Here is a 26,808-nt window from a genome sequence, read left to right as displayed (position 1 = left end):
ACTGTGCAGTGTGAGAATGTATTAACCACACCAAGCAAACACACACCGACATTTATGGACAGGAGAAATCTCTCCGCTATCTAGTGGCCAGCAGCCTAATTTAGCGGGGGGGGGGGGGCACATGGGGGGGGGGGCAAGGAATAAACTGGGGGGGGGGGCAATTGCCCCCCTTTGCTCCCCTCTAGTGACCCCACTGTCAAGTATGTGTCAAATTCAAGGCCTCCCCCTGGGTGTGGGTTCTTCTGGATAAAACATATCCAATAAAAAAATCGAATTTCTTCATCAGTTTAGGCCAATATGTATTCTGCTACATATTTTTGGTAACAAAAATCCCAATCAGCGTATATTGATTGGTTTGCGCAAAAGTTAAAGCGTCTACAAATTATGGGATATTTTTATTTATTTTTACTAGTAATGTCGGCGATCAGCAAATTATAGCCTGACTGCGATACTGCGATATGGCGGCAGACAATTAGGACACTAATGGCACTTTTCCACTGCAAGCACAAGCTTGGCTCCACTGGGCACTGCTTGGCTCTGCTTGGCTCAGTTTGCTTTTCCAGGACAAGGGGAAAAAAAGAGGAGGAAAGGGGATGTTGAATAAAAGGAAAAAAGAGGGACTTTAAATTAAACTCGTGCAATTGAGTTTCCATCCCTGATTAGCTGTCCTCCCTTTGAACAACTTGTGATGCTGGGAGCCGTCCCTGCCCTCGCCACAGTGCAGATTTTTATCTGATTATTTAGCCCAAGACCTACGTTTGGGAATCCACACCATGCTATTGGACCTTGCAGTTTGGCCCTGTACGGGGACTGTGCCCCCTCAGTTCCCAACAGGGACGTTTTTTCTGGGAGATCCACAGTCTCATTGACAACCAATATTCCATTAAACTAGAAATGTGCCTGCTCCTGATGAAGTGAAACACTTTTTTACGAAACGCGTTGAGCCATGGAGGCCATTTAAATTCCTCTGCCATATTCAACATGTATCCTATTACCAATATTCATTTACACTCTACGCCCTTTGGTTTATCTTGCTACTATTTTTTATTACTTCTTATGGTCATTTCATGTTATCCATAAGTACCCTATTTATGTCCCCTTTTACTTGTCTTGTATTTTCTGTACTTCATGTTAACTGCTATGGATATGTTAATAAACACATAATGTTAACCTTATGCTTCTATATGCTTACCAGCAGATGTATAGTGTGATATTATTATCATTATGTGTATACTGGCCACACCTCATGCAAAGTCCCACAATTTTTTGACAGCATGTGTTCCCATTTTTTAAAGTAGTAAGTGGGTGGGATTACAATGATTCTCTGACCAATCAGTGGCTAGTAGTGACAAACAATAAAGGCTGCATGCAAAGGATTGTGGGATATGGTATAGGTACGGCCCGCTTGGAACCCCAACTAAGGTGGTACTGTTTAAGCGAGCCGTACCGAGCCGTACCATGTAGTGGAAAAGTGCCGCTGTACCAAACCGTACCGAACCATTCTGACACGTACCATGCGGTACCATGCAGTGGAAAAGCGCCAAACCGAGCTATACCATGCAGTGGAAAAGCGCCATAACTGACACTTTTGACACTTTTTGGGGACCAGTAACATTAATACAGTAATCCGTTTCTAAAAAATATGCACTGTTACTGTACTAATGACACTGGCTGGTAAGTGGTTAACATTAGAGGCGATCAAAGGATTACCTGTGTGCCTAGCTAGGGATTGTGTGTACTGTGGTAGGTGCTTTTACTAAGGGAAGGCAAATATCCATGTCCCTGCTTTGCAGGAACACAGGATCGATTCCTTCCCTACTGACAGAACGGCAATCTGTCTTATTTACATTGGCAAGTCACCGTTCTGCCTGTGTATTAAACAATCGGCGTGTGAGGGCAGAAGTCGAGTCTGCGGTACCCGCACTAAAAGCAAGCCACTACCAGCACGCTTGCCCCACCCACCTGGAAGAACCAGATCATGTATATATACGTGATCCGACAAACAGCTGTTGCCCTGTAGCAGTAAACTGCTATAGAGTGGTCAGCAAGTGGTTGAGGTGACTCTTAGCATGTTAACTCCTCATACCCCATGTTCTAGTAAGCAAACTACAGTGTGGAATAGTGCTGGTTACTTGCAGTGCACCCCTTTTAAAGGATTTCAGACCAGACAGAAGGCAAACTTGAATCACTTTACTTTAATAAAATACAGAGTAACACAAAGTCCACAACAGGACCTGGCAAAGTACTTCCCAACAACAGTCATTGTTCCTAATTTCCTAGTTACTACACTTACCCAGGTTATGTGCTGCCCCAGCATACCTGTAGAGGTAGATTCTGTGTCCTGTGTCGGTCCATTGGTGGCAGGTTCCAGAAGTTGGCATCTTCAGGGACAATCCCCAGGCTTTTGGCTCTAAATCTTCAGGGCCTAACCACCTGTGGCAGGACCCCTGGACTCTTACAGCGACAATGCAAGCTCTAACACAGACAAACAGCAGACTGTGCTCAATTTATGGACCACTGTCCCTTCTTACAGTATAGGCAAAGGACATATGTAAAATACAACCTGTTTACATACATTTGGGCTATACTGCACAAGAGATTCCTGCATGACTCAAACTGCCTTTCTACAACTAAAGCTGGGTATACATACTGGAATAAAAATAGTGATGCACCACTAGGGTGTATAGAGTTTTAGTTTTAAGACTTTCTGTTTCACCCTTAATGGGGGTAGAGGTGTAGATACCTAAACAATCAAATAAAAAAAAAAATATCAGCTGCATAGGACAGACTGAAAAAGTTAGGTAATACCCACACAGAATAAGCTAGATAAAATGTACAAACCTAATTAATGTCAGAGTAAAAATCTTAATAGAATAAAACATGAAGTAACACCTTCCAAAAGCAAGGTAACAATATTGTTAGCCCTGATAATCAGTCAGATTAACTGTGTCCCTTTGGTTAATTAATCACAGACTGTGGAAAATTTTGCATTTCGTTTGGAAATCAAGGTCCCAGAGTCTGGAGGAAGAGTAGAGAGGCACAGAATCCAAGTTGCATGAGGTCTTGTGTGAAGTTTGCACAGTCAGTGATGATTTGGGGAGCCGTGTCATCTGCTGGGGTTGGTTCACTGTGTTTTATCAAGTCCAAAGTCAGCGCAGCTCTCTACCAGGAAGTTCTACAGCACTTCATGCTTCCCCCTGCTGACCAGCTTTATGGAGATGCGGAGTTCATTTTCCAGCAGGACTTGGCACCTGCCCACACTGCCAAAAGTACAAGAACCTGGTTTATTGGGTTTATTGATCATGATATCACTGTGCTTGGTTGACCTGCAAACTCGCCTGACCTAAACCCCAAAGAGAATCTGTGGGGTATTGTCAAGAGGAAGATAAGAGACACCAGACCCAACAATGAAGACAAGCTGAAGGCCACTATCAAAGCAACCTAGGCTTCCATAACACCTCAGCAGTGCCATAGGCTTAGTGTGAATGGGGAGCAGGTGTGTTAAATTTAGTGTTATTGCTCTCACTCTCTCATACTGGTCACTGGAAGTTCAACATGGCACCTCATGATACAGAACTCTATGAGGATCTGAAAAAAAGAATTGTTGCTCTACATAAAGATGGCCTAGCCTATAAGAAGATTGCCAAAACCCTGAAACTGAGCTGCAGCACGGTGGCCAAGACCATACAGTGGTTTAACAGGACAGGTTCCACTCAGAAGAGGCCTTGCCATGGTTGACCAAAGAAGTTGAGTGCACATGCTGGGGAGCTACAGTTCATTGAGGGAACCATGAATGCCAACATGTACTGTGACACACTGAAGCAGAGCATGATCCCATCCTTTCAGGGACTGGGCCGCAGGGCAGTATTCCAACATGATAATGACCCCAAACACACCTCCCAAGATGACCACTGCCTTGCTAAAGAAGCTGAGGGTAAAGGTGATGGCCTGACCAAGCATTTCTCCAGACCTAAATCCAATTGAGCATCTGTGGGGCATCCTCAAACGGAAGGTGGAGGAGCGCAAGGTCTCTAACATCCACCAGCTCCATGATGTCATCATGGATTGGAAGAGGATTCCAGTGGCAACCTGTGAAGCTCTGGTGAACTCCATGCCGAAGTGGGTTAAGGCAGTGCTGGAAAATAATGGTGGCCACAAAAAATATTGACACTTTTGGCCCAATTTTGACATTTTTACTCAGGGGTGTACTCAATTTTGTTGCCAGCGGTTTAGACATTAATGGCTGTGTGTTGAGTTATTTTGGGGGGACAGCAAATTTACACTGTTATACAAGATGTACGCTCATTACTTTACATTGTAGCAAAGTGTCATTTCTTCAGTGTTGTCACATGAAAAGATATAATAAAATATTTACAAAAATGTGAGGCGTGTACTTACTTTTGTGAGATACTATATATGCTATAATGCCTACTGGGGCTAGGGGGTCACTGCATGTCTGCTGCGGTGCGCAGCATGCCCCTCGCAACTGCTGTGTCCACCGGATTGTGGCTCACAGTACCATTCCGCTTTGAGCAGCCCTGAGCTTATGGGATTGCTATGCGATCGCATGATCACAACTTCTACAAAGCTGTTATGAATTAATCTAATTTATAACAGTTTTGCTTCCTACACTATTGAGTTGTGATTGGCCCACAGCTATCACATGTTACCTGAGCCTATCACAGCACCTTGTACCTAGTGATTAGCTTTAGCCAATCACAGATCAGTAGTAATCACAGCTGCCATGAATGAAACTCATGCATGACCGTTCAAAGTATTTCTGATACAAAGATTTTCATTGCATCACCAATCAAAATGTTAACATAAAAAAACTGGACTCCCCACCCAGAGTAGTACAGTGTTACTATAGTGACACGAAACTACTCGGATGAAAGTATGTTACATAAATTAAAAATAGGTTTCAATAAAAAAATCTTTAAATTTATTTTGTACACGCATTTTTATTTTTTACCATACTGTCCCTAGTCAGTGTCCCTAATCCCCACCACACCAGTCATATGCTGATAAATAAGAACATAGGTCATTTGCTTGGGCTAAGGGTTGGTTCACACCAAAACACACTCCAGGTCCCTTCCAGATGCATTTCTGCATGTGTGTTTTTAATGTGTTTGCAGATGCTTTTTTCTTTTCACTGTACTGTGGTCTTGGGCATTTTTGATGCATTCCAGTGCATTCCCGTGTGTTTTTTATGCATTTTACCATGTTCTAGTACAGTCCAGTGCAGGAAAAATGCAGCATGTTCTCCTTTTTTTCTGGAACTAGACCACACTGGTGTGAACTATGTCATTGAAAACCATACAAACTACTTTCCATGCAAGTTTGATGCAGAATAAAAATGCACTGGACTGCATGCGGTGTGAAGTGGCCTTTAACCACTTTACCACCGGAGGATTTTGTTGTCTTACGTCCAGGCCACTTTTTGCGATTCGGCACTGTGCGACTTTAACTGACATTTGCGCGGTCGTGCGATGCCGTACCCAAACAAAATGTATGTTCTTTTTTTCCCACACACAGAGCTTTCTTTTGGTGGTATTTGATCACCTGTGTGATTTTTACTTTTTGCGCTATAAACAAAAAAAGAGCGTAAATTTTGAAAAAATAACAATATTTTTCACATTTTTTTTATATGAAATTCACCCCCAAAAAATGTAAAAATCAAATTTTTTTAAATTTTTTGGCCAATTTGTTTTATGCTACCTATGTTTGGTAAAAAAATCACAATAAGCGTATTTTGATTGGTTTGCGCAAAAGTTATTGCGTTTACTAACTAAGGGAAAGATTTCTGTCATTTTTGGTGTTTTTTTTTTTTAACGAGTAATGGCGGCGATCTGCGATTTTTTTTTGCGGGATTGCGGCGGACAGATCGGACCCTTGACTGACATTTTTGACACTTTTGGGGGTACCAGTGACATTACTAAAGTAATCAGTGCTATAAATATGCACTGTTACTGTAAAAATGACACTGGCAGGGAAGGGGTTCATTTTATTGGAGAGGGAGGGGTTAATGTATGCCTGGTGCTTACTAACGTGTGTGGGGGGAGGTGACTGAGTGACACAGGGACAGATCACATGTTCAGCTATGCTGAACCCTGCAATCTGTCACTGTCTGTCACTTGGGAGATCCGCCCGCTTTGTTTACACAAGCGGGCAGGTCTCCACATTCGATTCCCCGATGATCGGGGAAGAGCAGTGGCAATCACCGCTGCTCCTCCCCTGGCCCGACTCTCGATGTGACTGAATACAGCGGGAGCGAGCCTCCGGCGGCGCGGGAGCGCCGCCCACAAGGGGAGGAGTCCAGCGACGTAGGTCTATGTCGCTGGACCGGAACGAGCCACTGTGCCGCAGTAGAGGCACAGTGACTGGTCGTAAAGTGGTTAAGGCACACTACAGCAGCTGCAGGCAACTGAAAATTAGCAAAGTAAAACGCACACACAAAAGAGACAGGCTGGGCAAATTCAGTAAGAGAGATGTGATTAAAGATTGTTTTAATATAACATTGAGAGACATCTTTTTAGCCCCGCCTACACTAGCCACAGCTTTTTTCACCACTAAGCCACTGTGCTGCCCACTGCATTAACTAGAATATATATTAGTACCATAATTCAATAATTAAGATATATAATTATAAGTAGATAGTCTAATAACATTTTAATTAGTCATGAACAATTTATTGTCATATACTAGAGATATAACTATAATTTTTATATTAAAATATTTTACATTTATTGATACATTTATTGATATATAAACCATTATACAAAAGTATGCATTAGCCTGTAACATTCATTAAAAAATGCATTATGCATCTGCATGTTGGCAGAACATGTAAAAAAAAAAAAAAACACTACAAAGCAGGAAAGAAAATTAATATATTTGCTATCAAAAGTAGCCCAACAAGAAATTATACGTGCTAATTGTTTCATTTTACACTAAACAGGATCTTGGCTAAATCCTGCAGTCCTACGCTTTCTAGGGACCACGTTTAGCATTTTCTATTACGGAAAAGTGACTATCCTGACTTGACATTTACTAAAAGGTGTTCACCTAATCAGACTTGTATAAAGTACTCAAAATTTCTACTTGAGTAAAAGTACAAGTGCTCGATCAAAAAATTACTTGAGTAGAAGTGGAAGTGCTCGCAGAAAAAGTTACTTAAGTAGAAGTACTAAAGTATTCAACATTTTTTTTACTTAAGTATTGCAAGTAGTTTTTTCAAAAAATTTGCTACTTAAGTACTAAAAGTAAAAAGTACCAGTAGTTTTGAAAAAAAATTTCTACTCAAGTACTGAAAGTAGAAGTACAAGTACTGTGTTATGTAGTTATTAAAGAAATAAGTCAAAAGTTTGAACATCATATTGTTTTTATTATTTCAAATGATTTATTCAAATGATTAACCTGTGTTTGTTAGTAGTTTCTTGATGCACTTTAAGCGCTGTAGCACCATTTATTTGTTTGTTTCATATTTTCTTTTTATTGGAAAGATTTGGTATAGCAGCTTTTATTATACACAGCCTTTATTTTCGTATGCGCTGATTTACAAATGACATTATACACATTTTTTTGAGCTTTATGCAACCTGCCATCTACTGTTCTGGCACTGGTAATTTTTTTAAAAGTAACGAGTAACTATGCAGCACAAAAAAAAAATACTTGAGTAGAAGTATCGAAATCATCGAAAAAATGTAGTGAAGTAAAAGTAGAAGTAGGAGAAAAAAATTATACTCTAGGAAAGTACAGATACCGCATTTCGGTACTTAAGTACAGTACTTAAGTAGTTCTACTTCGTTACTATACATCTCTGCACCTAATTGATGGTGCTTCTCAGTTCTCCACAGTTAAGTCTTAGTTGCTTCAGTAAGGTGAAATTAGGAGCCTAACATCTATTGCTTCTCCTTATTCTTCGTAAATGAACCCCAGCTCCTTCTAGATAACTCAAGTTTGTGACACAAAAGGTTTTTTTACCTTACAGCGGAGTTCCGGCCGAAAATACATTTTTTAACTAAAAATACCCCTTTAAAGAGGTTGTAAACCCTCTTGTATAACTTTTACCTATAGGTAAGCCTATATTAAGGCTTACCTATAGGTGCTATAAATATCTCCCAAACTTGCACCGTTTAGGAGATATTTACAGCGCAAACTGCCGATGACGTCATCGGCGCAGGCGCTCTGAGGGAACAGCCACCCGTGCCGTTCCTTCAGAGCTCAGTGCCGTGAACGGCGGCTCCCGCGCGCATGCGCGGGAGTGATGTAATCGCGCCTCCGGCCAATCAGATGGCCGGAGGACGCGAACCCGGAAGCGGGACGGCAGGACATGTCGCCGTCCTGTCGCTGAGGTGGCGGCACGGCGGGGGCTTCGTTTTAAGGTAAGTACTACATAATGAGCTAGTATGCGATGCATACTAGCTCATTATGCCTTTCTCTTTACAGGGCTTTTTTTTTCTCGGATTTTTTTTTTGACTTTACTTCCTCTTTAATACGAATCCATCGCCCTTTACATTATCGCTATTCTCATATTTACAAGTTGTATAGTATTGGATTGTAGTAAAAATCTTACTTTTAAAAACGCTGTCTGAGCGCGGCCATCTTTGTTGTGGGCATCTGAAGCCGCAGTGTAATCCGCTGTGTCCTTCTTCCTGACTCTGGCTACCCAGAATGCACCTGGCAATCTCGCGCATGCGCTGTAGGATGCGATCGGCATAGGAGAGGAGCGGCCTACCACCCACATCACTGCCCATTGCCTCCTGGGAGTGATGACAAACATCTCCCAGGACGCAATGCAAAGCCGGAAGTGACGCCGGCGGCCGCGGCGGCATAAAGGTGGGAAGGAGGAAGTAGGACCGAAAATGCTCTTTTTAATTCAATCTGATTTTATTAAGAAAAAGGAGTTTTACAGAATATGGGTGAAAGCTAAGGAGCAAGGAGCAAACAGAAAAAATTCACAGCCATGTCACACAATGAATTTCAAGTAAGTGCTTAGTACAAACAATATCAATCAGTGTTGAGACGAAACAGAAACTACCAAGTCCATTGGAGTACGATTGTAACGCAACTTGATAAACAGCAGCTTGGTGTAACATGGGTCAACATAAACAAGTGAGAGAGCAAATAAAGGATAACACTGTTAGTGAAACCGCTACATCTGGTGTCGCATTAGAAAATGGTGTAAAGTTTGGAAGGCACTAGTAAATACTCAGGTTTTACGCTGCGAAGCACCCAAAAACAACAAGGGCGAAAATACTCTTTTAATAAGGTAAGGGAGTGCCCAATTCATCATTATTATTATTATTATTATTATAGCGATCACTACTGGATTCTGTAAAGTCAAAAAATAGGGTGTAACTCCGCTTTAATGTATTAAATGCATTAAGGTAAAAAAACCTTGAGGCTTTAGAACCACTTTAAGATCTTCTCAGCTATGCAATTCTAGGTAGGAGTGGCAATGACCCTTAAATTGACATTTCTGGACATGACACCTAATCCTCATTCACACCATACATGCAGAATAAGTAATGGAAAAAGGTGCCAATTTCACTTGCAGAGACATCTGTTTTCATGAGCATTTCAGTGAGCTTTATACACGTTGCAGATAGCTGCGAAGAAAAAGATCTGCATGCGATACCAGTATTGTGGTGTGAATAGGGCACATGGAACAACTGTTTTCTTTGTGCCCTTGTAGAATGCATACAGAAAAACACACGTCTCTCCCTGCACATGGTGTGAATGAGGCCTTAAGGTAATAGGAAATCTTTTTCCCCATGGAGAAATCTGTAGGTTTTCTAATCTTAGAATTAGTTCTTTGCAGATTTCTTCTTTTAGTCTTAGCAAAACTGTAGGTCATGTCATCTTCCTTTCAACCACTTTGGCCATTTAGCAAATATCCTTCTGTATTATTTAGTGTAGATCATAATTTAAAGATTGATTTCAACACCGGTATAAGGTGTTCAGGCCTTTTTGTTAGTTTTTCCCCAAGTTCTTTTGCTGCGTCGCTAAAATCTTTCAGATTCTGAGAGGAATTTAGCTTTTGTTGATCTTCTTCTGAAAGGACGCCTTCATTGTTCAGCTGGCCAATGAACTTTTTGTAGCTACCAGAGTTCTTAAACGCCTCTACAAGCTTATCCATAGCATCCTCTAAAAGGGAAGACAAGACATTATTAGAATATACTTTCACTGACTTTTACTACCTGCACTTTACTGTACATAAGAGTTTACTGACCTGGACTAGAGGAAATATTGTCCTTATTGGTTTCTCCAGCAGTCTCAAGAGCCTACAAGGAAAATCAAGCAAGTATAAACATTCAGCGCATTTATGTTCCATATTTTTAGCAATATAAATATCAGAATGTAATAACTCCAATTTTTACTATGCATGGACATTGCTAGTTTGCTAAAAGACTCAATGCCCCGTGGTACTTGAAGCATGCTATGCCAAAAAGTGGTGAAGACAGAATTTTTGTTCCTCATCCTATCTCTTCCTAGTCCCTTCTCATCTATTTTTTCTCTCTTCATTCACTTAAGTCTTGTTCCCCTTTCCTACTGCAATCCCTTAAACTTGGCTTTTTTCTGACAGGGGTCCCAGACCCAAGGAAATAAAAAAGAATACCCAGACCTTAGAATGTCAAGCAATCTGAAGCTTTGGGATCCTTTTCATTGGTCTTTGGGTCAGATTTGGGTCTAATACAATTATTTTTTTCTGCTTTGGTCTTAAATGGTCAAAATAAAAAATATGTAAAATAAAAATAAATGTAACAATGAATTAAAGTGTTTGTTCACCAATGCCAGAAATCTGCCAAGTAAAATAGGTGAGTTGGAAGCTCTGGTGCATGAGGAGAACTATGATTTAATTGGTATTGCTGAATCTTGGCTTCATTCTTCACATGACTGTGCTATTAATATTACTGACTATGCTCTCTTTTAGGAAGATAGGGTGAAACAGAGGGGTGGTGGTGTCTATCTCTATGTGAGAAAAGATCTCAAAGTAAGTGTAAAAGAGGACCTAGTTGATAGAGAGTGTGATGAGTCTGAAGCAGTACTGGTGGAAATGTACATGAATGTGCATAATACTAAGATTATCATTGGAGTTTGTTATAGACCTCCCAGTATTAATGAGGAGGTGGAGACTCAGCTCCTTGCACAGATAGAAAGGGCTGGGAGAGTGATGATAATGGGGGAATTTAACTACCCAGACATTGACTGGAGTAATGGCACTGCCAGAACAGTTAAAAGGCAAACATTTATAAACCTATTAAAAGACAATTTTATGGTGCAGTTTATTGAGGCCCCGACTAGAAATGATGCTTTCCTGGACCTGGTAATCTCAAGCTTATTTCTAATGTTCATATAAAAGAACATCTGGGTAGCAGACCATAATATGATTTAATTTAATGTTAGCTGTAAGCAACAAATGCATACCGGAAATTTAAAAATACTTAACTTTAAGAGAGCAAATTTTCCAAGGATGAGAGTTTCTCTCCAAGTCTTAGACTGGGAGGGAATATTGGCATTGATGAACACAGAACAAAAATGGGAATTTTTCAAAAAGACTGTATGCGAACTCACAGCAAAGTATATTCCTATGGGCAATAAGTTTAACCACTTGCCGACCGCCGCAAGTAAATATACTGCGGCGGTCAGCCCCTCACAGGCAAAGTGACGTATATAAACGTCACTAGCCTGGGAGGGTCTGGGGAGCGAGCGCGCGCCGCCGCCGGCGCGCTCCTGCGCGGTCATGGACCCCCCGCGCGTGTGACCGGCGGACCCGATGTCCGCCGGTCACTCTGCGATCGTTGGGGGAGAGGGAGAAAGGCAGGCAGCTTGTGTAAACAATCTGCCTGTCAGTTCTCCCTGTGTAGAGACACTGATCATACGGTTCTACTATGTAGGACCGTTGATCAGTGTCCCTACAGCTCAAGCCACAGCTAATCACAGTTAGAATCATGCCCCTAGGGACACACACAGCCCCTCCCTCTCAAATAAAGTTAACCCATTCACTGCCAGTGTAATTTTACAGTAACAGTGCATATATATAGCACTGATTACTGTAGAAATGTCTCTGGTAACCCCAAAAGTGTCAGAAAATGTCAGTCAGGGGTCCGATCTGTCCGCCGCAATGTCGCAGTACCGCAAAAAAAATCGCAGATCGCCGCCATTACGCTTTAAAAAAAAAAACAACAAAAATGACAAAAATCTTTCCCTTTGTTAGTAAACGCGATAACTTTTCCGCAAACCAATCAAAATACACTTTTTGCAATTTTTTTACCAAACATAGGTAGCATAAAACAAATTGGCCGAAAATGTTAAAAAATTTTGATTTTTACTTTTTTTTTTTTGGGAATTTCATATAAAAAAATGTGAAAAATATTGTTATTTTTGCAAAATTGACGCTCTTTTTTTGTTTATAGCGCGTGATCACAGAATCGCACAGGTGATCAAATACCACCAAAAGAAATCTCTGTTTGTGGGAAAAAAAGGACGTCAAATTCGTTTAGGTACAGCGTTGCACGACCGCGCAATTGTCCGTTAAAGTCACGCAGTGCCAAATCGCAAAATACCCCCTGGTCTTTTAGCAGCCAAATCCCCCGGGGCTTAAGTGGTTAAAAGGCTAAAAATAAAACCTATGTGGCTCAAGGCCAAAGTTAAAAAGCTGTAAATAATAGGAAAAGAGCTTTAAAAAAATATATAAAAATGAGGGAACATTATCATTGTTTAATTGTTACAAAGAATAAAACAGAATATGTAAAAACTAAATCAAGGACACAATAGTTCAAAATGAACGACAGATTACAAAAGATAATAGGACAAACACCAAAAAATTCTTCAAATATATTAATAGTAAAAAGGTGAGGTCTGAACATGTAGGCCCTTTACAAAATAATCTAGGGTGGACAACTGGGGACAAAGAGAAAGCAAATTTATTAAACACTTTCTTCAGCTCTGTGTATACAAAGGAGCATGGGGGAGCTCATGACCATAATGAGGATGATATGGACACCCCAAATGATCCACAATGGCTCAAAAGTGATATGGTCCAGAAATATTTAGACAGAATAAAGGTGGATAAAGCACCTGGACCAGATGGCATCTACCCATGCATATTAAAAGAATTGAGCTCTGTCATTTCAAAGCCTTTGTTTCTGGGGCGTGACTTCTGCATGGAACTGTGAAGACGCATCTTCAGTGAGCTCTGCCAGGGGTTTCTCTATAAACTCCAATACCGGGTATTTTCTGCCCGGATCACCCTTGCGGGGTGATGGGAAAGAGAATGGGACGCTCCTTATCTAATAAAAACTCAGCTTTGGGGTCTATTAAACGCTTTTTAGCAACAGAACCGGAGGACTCCTTGGAAACGGGAGACACAGGCTGCTCTCTGAGTGGCAGTGGCTCGCCTCCCTCCGCAGGTCTATCTCCAGACAGAGCTCCCTAGCCTCTTCTTACTGCACAGACAGGCTCTTCTCCCCAACGTTCTGAGGTTGCAGCTCTGGTGGGCGGCCTCCCCACAAAATCGAAACTTGCCTCTATGCTCCACAGCCTAGAAAGAGCCATAAAAAAAAAAAAAAGTTTCAGCGGTCCAATCCGACCTAACCCAGGTTTTGGCCAGAGTTGAGGAATCAGAACAATGACTTGACCTCCCAAGCGACTCAGGATTCGGGATCTTCAGGCTAACACCATATGCCTGTCTATCGCACACATGATCCTGGACCACCGTCGCACTTTGAAACCCTTCACTGACAAACTGCACAATAATGCCATACCATACCACTGGGGCTTCCCGGGTTATCTCATAGCTAACAGAGACAGCCGCACCCTACGATTTCCAGAGGACTTGGAGAAATTCTGTCTGGATCTCAACATGACTCCTCCAGAACTACCAGGCTGGCAGGATGACACCCCGATCATGGAGCTCCCGACTCAACCCCAATGGTTCAGGTACTCCAAGAAACACCGCACCCCCGCCTCGGGATCTGCCTTCAAACTTGGATGAACTATCGCATCCTCCGCATCTCTGTGTCGATGTTATGGGGTTGATTCTCTTTTATTTCAGTCTCCTTTGATATTATCCCACTGGTTTTGAGTTATCTTTATTATCACATTGGTTCGAGTACCTATAATGGCGGTTTGATCTTCCCTCTCTCTTGTAGGAATCATCAATCCACCCTCAGCGTACTTCTTACAATGTTTGGTGATGCCGTGTTTACTTTTTTATGATTACCTGTTAGACGTTGTTAAAGTTTAAACATGTTACCTTCGGGGAGCTATCTCCTGATGTTGGTCTGTGCAGATGGATATTTCCCTCGTTTCTCTAGGATGGTCCACCCCCTCTTTGGGGACACCCGTGCTCTGGTCTCGACAGGCCCCCCCCTCCCCAGGGCTGGTCCCCGCTGTGATGCGGAGCATCGGGATCTCCCATCTTGCATGGCACTTTTGTGCGTGTCCGATGTTTACCTGCATTTAAGTAGGATAACCATATATTACCTCACAGGCTCTTCTACTCTCTTCTTTCACTTCTTTCTTTTACTCTGTACTCTCTCCTTCTCCGAAGTCCTATCCCTCTATCCCTCTCTCCCACATCAATCTCATAGGATTCATTTGATGCCTCAGTCCCACACTTGTGAAATCCATGGCGACCAATAACCTAATATCCCTAAATGTGAGAGGACTGCATGCTCCAGGTAAAAGACATAATTTGTTTAGAGAACTGAAACGTCTCAAGGGCAATGTCGCTTTCTCCCAGGATACGCACCTTACTCATTATACCTCCACTAAACTTTTTTCACCGGATTTTCCCACATGGTACTCTGACTTGTCTGATATTCGCAAAGCAAAGGGGGTTCCCATTGGTTTCCACAAAGGAACCTATTTTCACTGTGACTCTGTGTTGGCTGATGACTGTGGTAGATACCTGTTTTTAAGGGGCACTCTGGGTAATATGGCCTGCACATTTGCAAATTTTTACACTCCCAACCACGACAAAGCTGGTTTAATTTCCGCCGCACTAGATAAACTGATGAACTTCGCCTGTGGCTGCATTGTCCTTTCAGGTGACCTTAAAGTACCATTAGAACCCACTATGGACACCTCCCAGGGCACCTCATCTACCCTTCGCAAGAGCCTGACTTTTATTAGAAAAAAGCTCCACGATGTCCAACTTATGGACACCTGGCGAATATTACACCCGAAGGATAGAGAATATTCTCACTTTTCACATCTACACCAGTCCTATTTTAGGATAGATTACATTCTTATCGATCACAATCAACTGAATTTACTACTCAGTGCCTAAATAGAAATTTCCACTATTTCTGACCATGCCCCGATTTGCACCCAATTGAGAATTCCTTCATTGCCTACCAAAACCAATAGCTGGAAACTTAATGACTCCATTCTAACAGATGTGATAGATAGGGTTTGGATTGATGATGATCTATCCCTCTATTTCACAGAAAATTCAACTTCTGACATTAACACAGGAATTTTATGGAAAGCACAAAAGGCTCATATCCACGGAAAATGTATCGAACTCCGCTCTTGGAAAAAAAAGAGAGGATGAATTGGAATCCTCTGGAATGGATTTTTGGAATGAAATCATAAGATAACAACCTCATAAGCTGTCTTACATCTCCTTACTTAGAATAGAGAGGAACTGAAGTCCCTTTTTCACGCTGAAAACAAACGTAAAACACGCTTGATCTCACAACAAATTCATGAATAGGGGGACAAACCTAGCAAACTACTAGCCAGAACCCTTAAACAGAAAAAATCAGCCTAGTTTATTGCAAAGATAAAAGTGACTCCCTAGTTTACGAGACCAAAGCTATAGCTGGAGAATTTCGAGCTTTCTACCAACATCTCTCCCACGTACACAAATCTATTGAAGATGAAGACATTAGAAGATCCGAGAATAACTTGTTCAAGCCAACCTTCCTAAACTGCCATCTGCACCCCTTGAATCTTTGGAAACTAAAATTACAATGTCTGAACTGAGCTCGGCATTGCAATCCATGGCCAAAGGCAAGGCTCCCGGACCGGATGGGCTCTCTGTGGCCTTTCATCGTACATTCCAACACACCCTACTCCCCTTTCTGACATCTTACTCTAATACTTTCTCAGTGGGTGGGCACATATAACCTGAAACACGCACACATCACTGTTCTCCCCAAACAAGGGAAAGATCCCAGCCAATGTGTAAGTTACAGGCCAATTTCTCTTCTGAACATAGATGCAAAGATATACTCTAAAGCCTTAGCAACTAGACTCCTACCCCTGGTCCCCCAATGGGTCTCTAAAGATCAAACTGATGAGGGAAGCCCGCGACTACTCACTTTGCACCCTCTCTCTAATCTCATATGTGCGGGGGACTTCCAAGCCCACCCTTGTACTTTTTACTGATGCTGATAAAGCCTTTGACAGAGTGGACTGGGAATACCTGATGGCAACCTTAACAAACCTCGGATTAGGCCCTCATATGTTGAACATGATAGTAGCCTTATATAACTCCCCTACTGCCCAAAGTTGCGTATTGGCACACTGAGTGAGCCCTTTACTCTGCATAATGGCACCAGACAAGGATGCCCCTTATCCACCATTTTATTCGCCCTCCCTCTAGAACCCTTTCTTGCAATGATTCGCCAAAGCCCTAATATACATGGCATCTTAGTGGGAGAATACGAACATAAATACGCTGCTTGCGCAGATGACATTCTCTTCTACATACAACAACCTGCATTTTCTTACCAAATTTAATGTCTGCATTTGAATTATTCGACTCCATATTCAACTTCAAAATTAACCTGTCTAAATCTGAAATACTTAACATATCGATCCCGCACACAATAGCCAATAATCTCAAATTATCATTTCCCTTCCTTTGGCAACCTCATTCTCTGAAATACCTAGGGATTAACCTTAATTATTAAATTGTCCAACCTGTTTAGAGCAAATTTTATACTCCTCCTGACCTCCATTAGACGTGACTTACACACTTGGAACCACCTTGCTACCTAGTGGTTGGGTAGAATCAACGTTGTTAAAATTAATGTACTACCCAGAGTGCTCTTCTTGTTTCAAATGAAACCGTATAAGTTCCCCCCAGGATTCTTTTCAACATTATCGTATCTGGTTCTTCGATACGTATGGAACCGCAGGAATCCCCACATATCAAGATCAATACTTACCAGACAAAAAGGGAGCGGTGGCTTAGCACTCCCAGACTTCAAAAAATACTATCTAGTTGTGATGTTACAAAGAGACTCTGATTGGCAACACCACACTGACTCTAAACTGTGGGTATGACTTATAAAAGACCTATGTGATTCTGACCCTTTCACACAACTCTGGATCCCTAAGAACTATCAATCTCTTTCAGATCTTACATCCCCTTTGACATGGTCAACTAATAATGTATTGAACTCTTTACACAAATCCAACAGTGGGCAGTATAACTCACTGTTGATGCGGCTGATGGGCCATTCTTATTTGTTCCTGGAAAAAATGGATCCACAATTTCGACACTGGCTACCAAACCCTAACACTCCTCTTCATCAAGTATCAAAGCAGCATGGGCCATTGCCTCTGCAGGTTTTTACGCAGTCTTCCTCGCCCTCCTTTATGGACCAATGGAGACATGCACGACTTTCTCAATTTATTAAACATTTACCAAAACCTTTAAGATCCCTTAATAATCTTAATCAGGTGGAGCAGGTCCTTGCAAAATCACAACCACCCCAGAAAGCTTTATCACAATTCTACAGAGCACTGATGGACTTGATCCCCACCACGATCCCCCATTTCATCTGAGCATGGGAACAGGATCTACAATTGGATCTCACTGAAACCCAACATTCCATTATACTACAACTTACTCATACTTTATCCATCTCCTCAAAAAAAAGTAAACTAAAAAATGTTGACCCATTGGCATCGCACACCTGTTTTACTTTATCTAATCTTTCCAGAGATCCTCGCGCTATGCTCGAGAGGGTGCGGAGAGAATGCTACACATGCCCACATTTGGTGGCATTGCCCCCTAATGCGTCAATACTGGCCCTCTATTGTGTGCTGGATTGAAATATTACAAGGCTCCCCTATACGCACTGATCCTTGGGTCATATTGTTTCACTGTACAGATGAGCCAGGCGGTCGATATAAGCGCTCCATCACCCCTCATCTTTTAAACGCAGCTAAACCTCTTATTCCTCGTTACTGGAAACAAACCACTATACCTACTGTTCAACAATGGTTACAAGCTGTCGACCACATATACCACATGGAAGACCTAACATATGATGATAGGAATCAGGCTTCTGTAGTGCATGAAGTCTGGTCCTGCTGACTCGCCTTCACTTATTCACCTATGTATGCCGAACTTATGTCTTCATCCACTTGAGTAGATTAATGAATGTGAACCTCACCGGCATGAACACACATAAAGTGTCCCCACTCCATATGTGATTGACGTGGGACTCCCTCCCCTCCCGTTCCCTCACCCCTCTACCTCTCTCTTAGCTCTCTTCCTCACTTCTTTTCCCCTTCTCTCTTTTTCTTTACATTTGGTTTCTTACTTCCCAACCTGGGACACTTTGTTTAACGTTTTAAAGGCTACAGAGGATAATTTTTTATTGGAGGATTGCCAATTACCCTTAAATGGCAAAAGAAATGTATTACCATATGTTTGATCCTATTCTGTTTATTTTGGACAAATAAACTGTTAAAATGTTATATAATATAAGAAGTTAAAAAGAGTAAAAATTGTATTTCTTGATGGAACTTCCACTCTATGTTCCTTTATTTCCCTTCAATAAAAATATATTAAACAAAGCCTTTGTTTCTATTTTTAGGGACTCGTTAAGGACTGGAATATTGCCACTGGATTGGCCAATGTGGTGCCTATATTTAAAAAGGAATCAAAGTCTTTGCCATGTAACTATAGACCTGTTAGTTTACCTTCTATAGTAGGGAAGATAGTGGATATTTTATTAAAAGACCACATAGATGAGTTCTTGCTGGAAAAAAATATTTTAAGCAACAGACAGCATGGATTCATGAAAGTCAGAAGTTGTCAGACAAACCTGATTTCTTTTTATGAGGAGGTAAGTAAAACCTTGAACAGAGGGGTGGCTGTGGATGTAGTATACTTGGATTTTGCAAATGAAAGATTAGAGAAACTGAATTTATTCTCTCTTGAGAAGAGGAGATAAGGTGGGGATATGATCAACATGTATAAATACATAAGGGGTCCATATAGTGAACTTTGTGTTGAATTAATCACTTTCAGGTCATCACAGAGGACAAGGGGGCACTCTTTACGTTTAGAGGAAAAGAGATTTTGTCTCCAAATCCAGAAAGGTTTCTTTACAGTAAGAGCTGTGAAAATGTGGAATAGATTCCCTTCAGAAGTGGTTCTGGCCAGTTCAATAGATTGCTTTAAAAAACGGCCTGGATTCTTTCCTAGGTGTACATAATATAACTGGGTACTAAAATTTGAAAGGTAAAGTTGATCCAGGAAATATCCGATTGCCTCCCAGGGAATCAGGAAATAATTTTTTCCCCTGCTGTAGCAAATTGGGGTTTTTCACCTTCCTCTGGATCAACTGCGGGTATAGGATTGTGTATATGGGATTGTATGGTTGGGGTTTCTTTACTGTTTTTTTGTTTTTTATTGGTTGAGTCAGATGGACTTGTGTCTTTTTTTTTAACCTGACTATGTAACTAGGTAACTATGTAACTGTAAATAAATAAAAATCAAATGTATTATCAATGCTTATAAAATACATATTAATTTGAATCTATATATACACACATTCAATTTCAAAAAGTATATTGTGTACTGAATGAATATACAAGATAAAAACAATCTTCGAACCAAAGTTCAAGCCTCCAAAAAAGACTAAGCGCCTGCAAGAATTCTTAATGTGTTGTATCTTACCGTAGGGGGCTTTGGATGTTCTCCAGCTGCTTTCAGGTCTAACTGTTGGAACTTTGGACCCGTTCCTCCATTTTCTAGGGCTAAAATATGAACAAATATAAATGATGTGCTAAAGTGTGCAAAATACTTCCAAGAAGATAAGTAAATATACTGTAATTCCCAAATAATTAACTTTTGTAACTCTAAAGCCATTTTTCTTTTCTTTTTTTTTTTTTGTTTAGCATAGTGTTAGATCCTTTACTAAATTTTTATTCCTGTGTCCCAGCTGGAGACATGTACCCTTCTATTTGTCCTGGTGACCATTGTTACTGATACAAAAAGTATGGGGAATTTAACATTTTTTAGAGTTGGCACTACAGAGAGGTGCAATTAAATCTTCCAATGGGGACATCGGTTCAGGTGACAAATGTCTAAGGTTCTGCCAACCCCCCCCCTCCCCACCCCAAAGCACCTTGTTCCCATGTTGATGGGGACAAGGGCCTCATCCCCGCAACCGTGGCCAGTAGTTGTGGGGGTCTGCAGGCAAGGGGCTTACCTCCCCTAACCATTCACCCAAAAAATGTCAAAAAGTAAAAAAAAAAAAAAAAAAAAAGACAGTTTTTGTCAATTCCTTTATTTAAAAAAATTAACAAAAAAAAGTGTCCCCGATGTAAATCTATCGTCAATCATGCCGCAGCCACCAGGACCAAAAAAACCAACGCTCCTACTGTCTTTTTTTTTTTTTATTTTATTTATTTATAACAAAGAAACAAAAGAGGTTCATTTGAACAACATTCACAAAGTCTGATCCATTATAATCATTATGCCAACATATATAATTACATCCGTAATTGTTTTTAATTTATTATTATCTATAAATAACCAGCATTTCTTTTTTTGGGATCAGTCTGTCCTAACTATCCTGATTTGCCCAAGCCTCAAAGACATTTTTAAATTTTTTTTAAAAAAGAAAGAAAAAAAAAAAATCCTAAAAAGAGAAAAAAAAAAAGAAAAAAAAGAAAAAATATATACCGAGAGGGGAAGGGAACAGGGACAGGGAGGGTATATTAGGAAGGGGGGATTCCCCATAGCTAGTTCCACATCTATATTAAGTTCCTCATTGCTTTATCTTATCATGGCGCATAATATAAGTGTCTATATGCCTATTTTCCATATCTAAAACCTCTAGAGTATTCTCTTATTGGGATACCTGGGGTTCTTCTGAATAAGAGAAGTGGCGTGGGAGAGGAGGGAGAGTGGGGAAAAAAAAAAAAAAAAAAGGGGGGGAGGTGAGGGGTGTGTAAGGAAAGTAGGGGGGTTAGTGAGAAAACCTCCAACTGTACAAGATGCAAAATGTTTTCCCACTGGACTTGTGCATAAATCCTAGATCCTATATACTGTGTCTTTGTGTCTGTGTTCATCTCGTGCCTTTCTTTCAAACCATCTCATCTTTTCATCTTGTGTCATTCCACCTCGTGTTCACTTTCAATCTAATCACCTCTTAGTATATGTGTCTGTGCCAGTAGGTCTAGCAAAAAAAAAAAAAAAAAAAAGGTGTTGGAGAAAAAAAAAAGTGGGAATCGTGCAAAAAGTCGTTATTGTTTATCTAGTTTCTACCTCCACCTTCGTGTCTCTTTTTCCTTCTTATTTATCCTTTATACTTACTAAGTCCACTCTGTGTGTCTCTGTGTTTCTCAATAAATTAAAATATCACCCTCTGGTGAGGACAATCCTGGGATTCGCTCCTACTGTCTATGAAGGCTAGCCTCCTACTGTGGGCTCTGCCGTTTGATAGTTCTTTAATAGGGAAGGGCAGGGCCACCTGTCAATGTCACCCCACTTGTGACGTTGCATGCTGTGCCATCAGTAACGTTGCTAGGTGGCCCCGCCCTTCCCTATTAAAGAACTGTAAAACGGAGGAGCCTGAAGTAGGCAGACGGCCTTCATGGACAGCAGAAGCGGTTTTTCTTCTTTTTTGGGCGCAGCGGGCATCGTGATTGATAATATATTTACATTGGGGGCCACTGTTTTCTTTTTTTAATAAAGGAATTGTCAAAAACTGTCTCTGTGTTATTACGTTTTGACAGTTTTTTGGTGAATGGGTAGGGGAACTATGTAACCCATACTCATTCACATGGTGGGGGGGGGGGGGGTGCCGGGATCTTCCAAACTCCAATAAGTCCCCTGCCAGCATACCCCCCCCCCCCCCAACCACTGGGCATGATGTTTTGTTTTTTAATTATGGCATTTTTTCTTTAACATTTTTAGCATTCTTTTCTTTACATTCATCTGTCAGTGGGAAGCCCGCTGACAGGTAAGTCATGGTTGTTAAGGACGTGGGCGGCCAGCTTCTCGGCCTGCTGCTTAACAACCAGCTATTCTTCACTTGTTTGTCGAACAATCCAAATTCTTATCATTCTAAACAGTTGGAATTTGTTGGAAAACAAATAAACAAAACAAATTTTAACGGATTTCAACTAAATTTGTCACTATTTCATTTGGACATTCGGATACATCCGAATCTCTGAATAAGCAAAGATTTGTTCGTATTTACAATCGGACAGAAACAAATTGCACATGTCTAGTAGAAAGGGTAGTAATTTACTCTTGCACTTGCGATAGAGACAATTGAGTACTATGGGGTACTACTGGAACTTTGAAGAAGGGGACATACCCCGAAAGCTTGTCCTGAAAAATTGCATGTAAAGTAAAGAATTACAAATCTACAGATTCACAATTGGTAATTTGCACAAATCCATAAGGGTGTGTATGTGCGTTAATCATTTTACTTACCTTTCAGAGATTCTTCCGAATCACTACTAATATAATCCAATTCAGATTCAGCCTGCTGTAAAACAGAGTAACGTTAAATGATTCCATCATTGTTGTTGATAACATATGACAATATGACATATTCAACCACTTCCGGACTGCCCGCCCGCATTGTACTGCAAACAGGTCCCCATTCAGGCACAGGAACATACTGGTACATCGCTGCCTGCTGCCTGGTATAGGGCACGCACATGCACACAGCCCCCCCCCCCCCCACATCCTCCTACAACACCTGCTGTAACTGCACACATTGGGAGTCTGTCAGCAGGTCCCAGCCAATAATTCAAAGCTGGAACCTTCTGATCAGCAGACCTGAAAATCATCACAGGGCTCAGGACTGGTACAAGGATTCTTGACACCCTAGGCGAAACCACATTTTGCCGCCCCCCATTGGCTCTGCCCCTGACTCCACCCCCTTTTCCCTGCCCATGTATACGGTGGCAGGGGTGAAGATTTTTTGTGGCGCCTCTCTACCTATTTCTTCAGCCGTGGTCCCCAGGCCTGCACCTGTGCTTCTGGACCCAGACTGAAGACAAAAAATGGCAGCACCGCCACGCTTCCTCGTGCCAGCTGTGGTCTGCAGGTATATGGACAGGCTAGGGTAGTATACAGACAGGCTAGGGAAATATACAGACAGGCTAGGGAAGTATACAGACAGGCTAGGGTAGTATATAGACAGGCTAGGGTAGTAGTTTTTCGGACAGGCTGGGGTGGTATACGGACAGGCTGGGGTGGTATGCGGAAAGGCTGGGGATGTATACGGACAGGCTTGGGTGGTATACGGACAGGCTGGGGATGTATAAGGACAGGCTGGGGTGGTATACGGACAGGCTGGGGTGGTATACGGACAGGCTGGGGTGGTATATGGACAAGCTGTGGATATTTACGGACAGGCTGGGGTGGTATATGGACAGGCTGTGGATATTTACGGACAGGCTGGGGTGGTATACGGACAGGCTGGGGTAGTATACGGACAGGCTGGGGATGTATACGGACAAGCTGGGCCGCTTCCTTACTCTGTTCGGAGCTGGTAGCACAAGGTAGCAGCAGCAGCCCGGAACTCTGATCACCTCTGTCAGCTCTCCACCCCATCATGCGCACAGCCCCGCTCAACTGGTGAGCCACACCACCAACCTCTGCCTCTAATACCTTGCAACACACAGCTCTGGCAGCGTTTTGAAGAGGCAGCGGTGGGGCGGGAGAGGGAGTGTCACAGGAAAGAGCACTGACAACCCGCACACAGCACCCCACACCCAGCAGTTTTTCTGGCCAGGGGGTAGGGGGGCGGCGCCCCCAACTGATGTGTGCTCTTGGCCAGCACCTACCTTGCCTATATGTAGCGCCGGCCCTGACAGGGCTCTCTACAGAGGGAACAATATCTCTGTTTCTCAGGCTTGCAAAGCACAGAGGAGAAACAAATGGCTCTATTAGTAAAAGCAGTACACTGTTCACATATTACACAATGTTAGGCACACTTTTAACCCCTTGATGGACCTAGATGTTAACCCCTTCCCAGCCAGTGTTATTAGTACAGGGACAGTGTATAGTGTTATCACTGATCACTCAGAGAGATTGCCAACAGTCCTGAATTGTCAGAGACAATTAAGAAACCTCAACTGCTGTCCCGACCTGACCTTACCCCAGACTGGGTCCCGGAAATCAAGGTCGTTCACAAACAGTTCAATTCTGATGATTGGGGCAATCTCTCTATGCTGTCAGGTGGGTTCACAAACACATGCACAAACCGTGTGACTTGTAAGAGAAGGTATGTTAATGCTGCTCTTGGGGTTTCTGCATCTCTGAGGGACAGAAGATGGCTTGGCCTCTATGTGTGTATTTTTTTTCTCTGGCTGGGGAGGGGGGATGGCAGTTGCTGTAATGGGGTGTGTATCTCATGGGGACGGCTGACTGCCCTGCACTGGCATACTGCCCTGCACAGACATACTGCCCTGCACTGATATATGCCCTGGACTGACTTACTGCCCTGCAATGACAGCCTGCCCTGTCCTGACATACTGCCTTGCACTGACAGTCCTGCACTGACATATGTAATGGGGTGTGTATCTCATGGGGACTGCTGACTGCCCTGCACAGACATACTGCACTTCACTGACATACTGCCCTGCACTGACAGCCCCTTCACTAACATACCACTCACTGACTGCCCTGCACTGACATACCACTCACTGACTGCCCTGCACTGACAACCTGTCCTGCACTGACATACTGCCCTGCACTGACAGTCTTGCGCCGAGAGCCCAGCACTGACATACCACTCACAGACTGCCCTGCACTGACCGCCCTGCTGCTTCATATCATACACTCTATAACTCTGAACTGCCATTTCTTACTGCTCTGCATAGTTTTTTGTTTACTTTTGTATTTATTTTTCCCCATAACTACAGTGCTCTAATATATGCTTAAGGTGTGGCACTAGATTAACTATTTGGCTCTTTTTAAAACCACTCAAATTTTAAATGAATGCCCCAGTCCTAATTAACCTCTTCGTGACCACGCTATAGCCAAAAGATCGCTACAGCGTGGTCATCCAGTTTTTGGAGGGCGTCCATGGATGTCCGCCCAGAACCATGCCCGCCACGCGCATCTGGCGTGCATCCAATGGGTTGTGTCTATTGTTTAAACAAAGCCCCATCAGTGCTGCCTATCAGTGCCCATTAGTGTAGCCAATCAGTACCCATTAGTGCCCCCTATCAGTGCCTCATATAAGTGCCCATCAGTGCTGCCTATCAGTGCTGCCTATCAGTGCTGCCTATCAGTGCCCATTAGTAAAGGAAAAAAATTACTTATTTGCTACATTTTATAACAGAAACTAACAAAAACTTAAATAAAAAACCCAGTAGTGATTAAATACCGCTAAAAGAAAGCTTTATTTGTGTGGAAAAAAATGATACAAATTTCATATGGGTACAGTGTTGCATGACCGCGCAATTTTCATTCACAGTGCAACAGCACTGAAAACTGAAAATTGGCCTGGGCAGAACGGGGGTGAAAGTGCCTGATATTGAAGTAGTTAAAGTAATTCTCCACCTACAATGACTTGCTGAACCCAAAGAGAAAAAAGTTTTTCTTGCAACTATGCACTGTATTAATGTCACTGGTGAGGTCAGTGGCATTTAGTCAGTTCCCCCCAGCATTAATTATTGTCAGAGTGCCCGCCAAACTATCGTAGTCCCATTATAAGTTGCTGATTACTGCCATCAGTAAAATAAAAAAAAAATGTAAAATCCAAAAAAGAACACAGACACACACACACACACACACAATAGTTTGTAGACACTATAGCTTTCACACAAACCAATCAATATACAATTATTGGGATTTCTTTTTTAACCAAAGACATGTAGTAGAATACATTTTGGCCAAAATTTATGAAGAAATTTATTTATTTATTTTTTTAATTATTGTATATGTTTTATAGCCGAAACTAAAAAATATTTTTTTTTTCACAATTTTCGGTCTTTTTTCATTTATATCGCAAAAAATAAAAAACCCAGCGGTGATCAAATACCACCAAAAGAAAGCTCTATTTGTGTGAAAAACAAGGATAGAAATTTTGTTTGGGTGCAGCATTGCATGACCACAAAAACTGGATTTTTGACTTACCGTAAAATCCTTTTCTCTTAAGTTCTTGACGGACGCAGTTCTCTCTGATTCATATCAGTAGGGTTATACTGCCCCCTACACGAGTAGGACACTAGGCAGAAAAAAGTTCAGGCTACGCCTATGGGCAGTCCCGGAGGTACACCCTCTCTCTTCCTGTATAGGATGTCAGTTTAGTATCAAAGCAGTGTCAGAAAGTAACACCAACCCAACTCAAAATAGAGGGGCGGGTACTGCATCCATCGATGAACTTAAGAGAAAAGGATTTTACGGTGAGTCAAAAATCCAGTTTTCTCTATCAATGATTGAAAACCGCAGTTCTCCCTGATTCATATCAGTAACGTCCCAAAGCAGTGCCACAAAATGAGGGGTGGAAACAGCAGAAAAGAACAAGCAACATAGGACTCAGCAGAACAAATGATGAGGCCCACCTGAAA

The 26,808-nt window shown here is 41.9% G+C and overlaps 1 protein-coding gene across 1 annotated transcript in view; it reads right to left on the bottom strand.

The window, feature by feature from the left end:
* Window positions 1–9,763: 9,763 nt before the first annotated feature.
* The window catches only part of LOC309569817 (receptor-interacting serine/threonine-protein kinase 1-like), a gene marked incomplete at its 5' end in the record, with an annotated part of 64,619 nt that continues 47,574 nt past the window's right edge, over window positions 9,764–26,808 (bottom strand). Inside the window, 4 exons of the mRNA XM_082275820.1 lie at window positions 9,764–10,149; window positions 10,235–10,286; window positions 19,940–20,019; window positions 22,712–22,766. Coding sequence (XP_082131946.1) covers window positions 9,923–10,149; window positions 10,235–10,286; window positions 19,940–20,019; window positions 22,712–22,766 — 414 coding nt within the window. The 3' untranslated portion in view covers window positions 9,764–9,922. The remainder of the gene's footprint in view (window positions 10,150–10,234; window positions 10,287–19,939; window positions 20,020–22,711; window positions 22,767–26,808) is intronic.

This window comes from Pelophylax lessonae (assembly GCF_965119305.1).
Source record: "Pelophylax lessonae genome assembly, chromosome: 13".
Taxonomy (NCBI): domain Eukaryota; kingdom Metazoa; phylum Chordata; class Amphibia; order Anura; family Ranidae; genus Pelophylax; species Pelophylax lessonae.
This window is presented reverse-complemented; position numbering and strand designations above follow the sequence as displayed.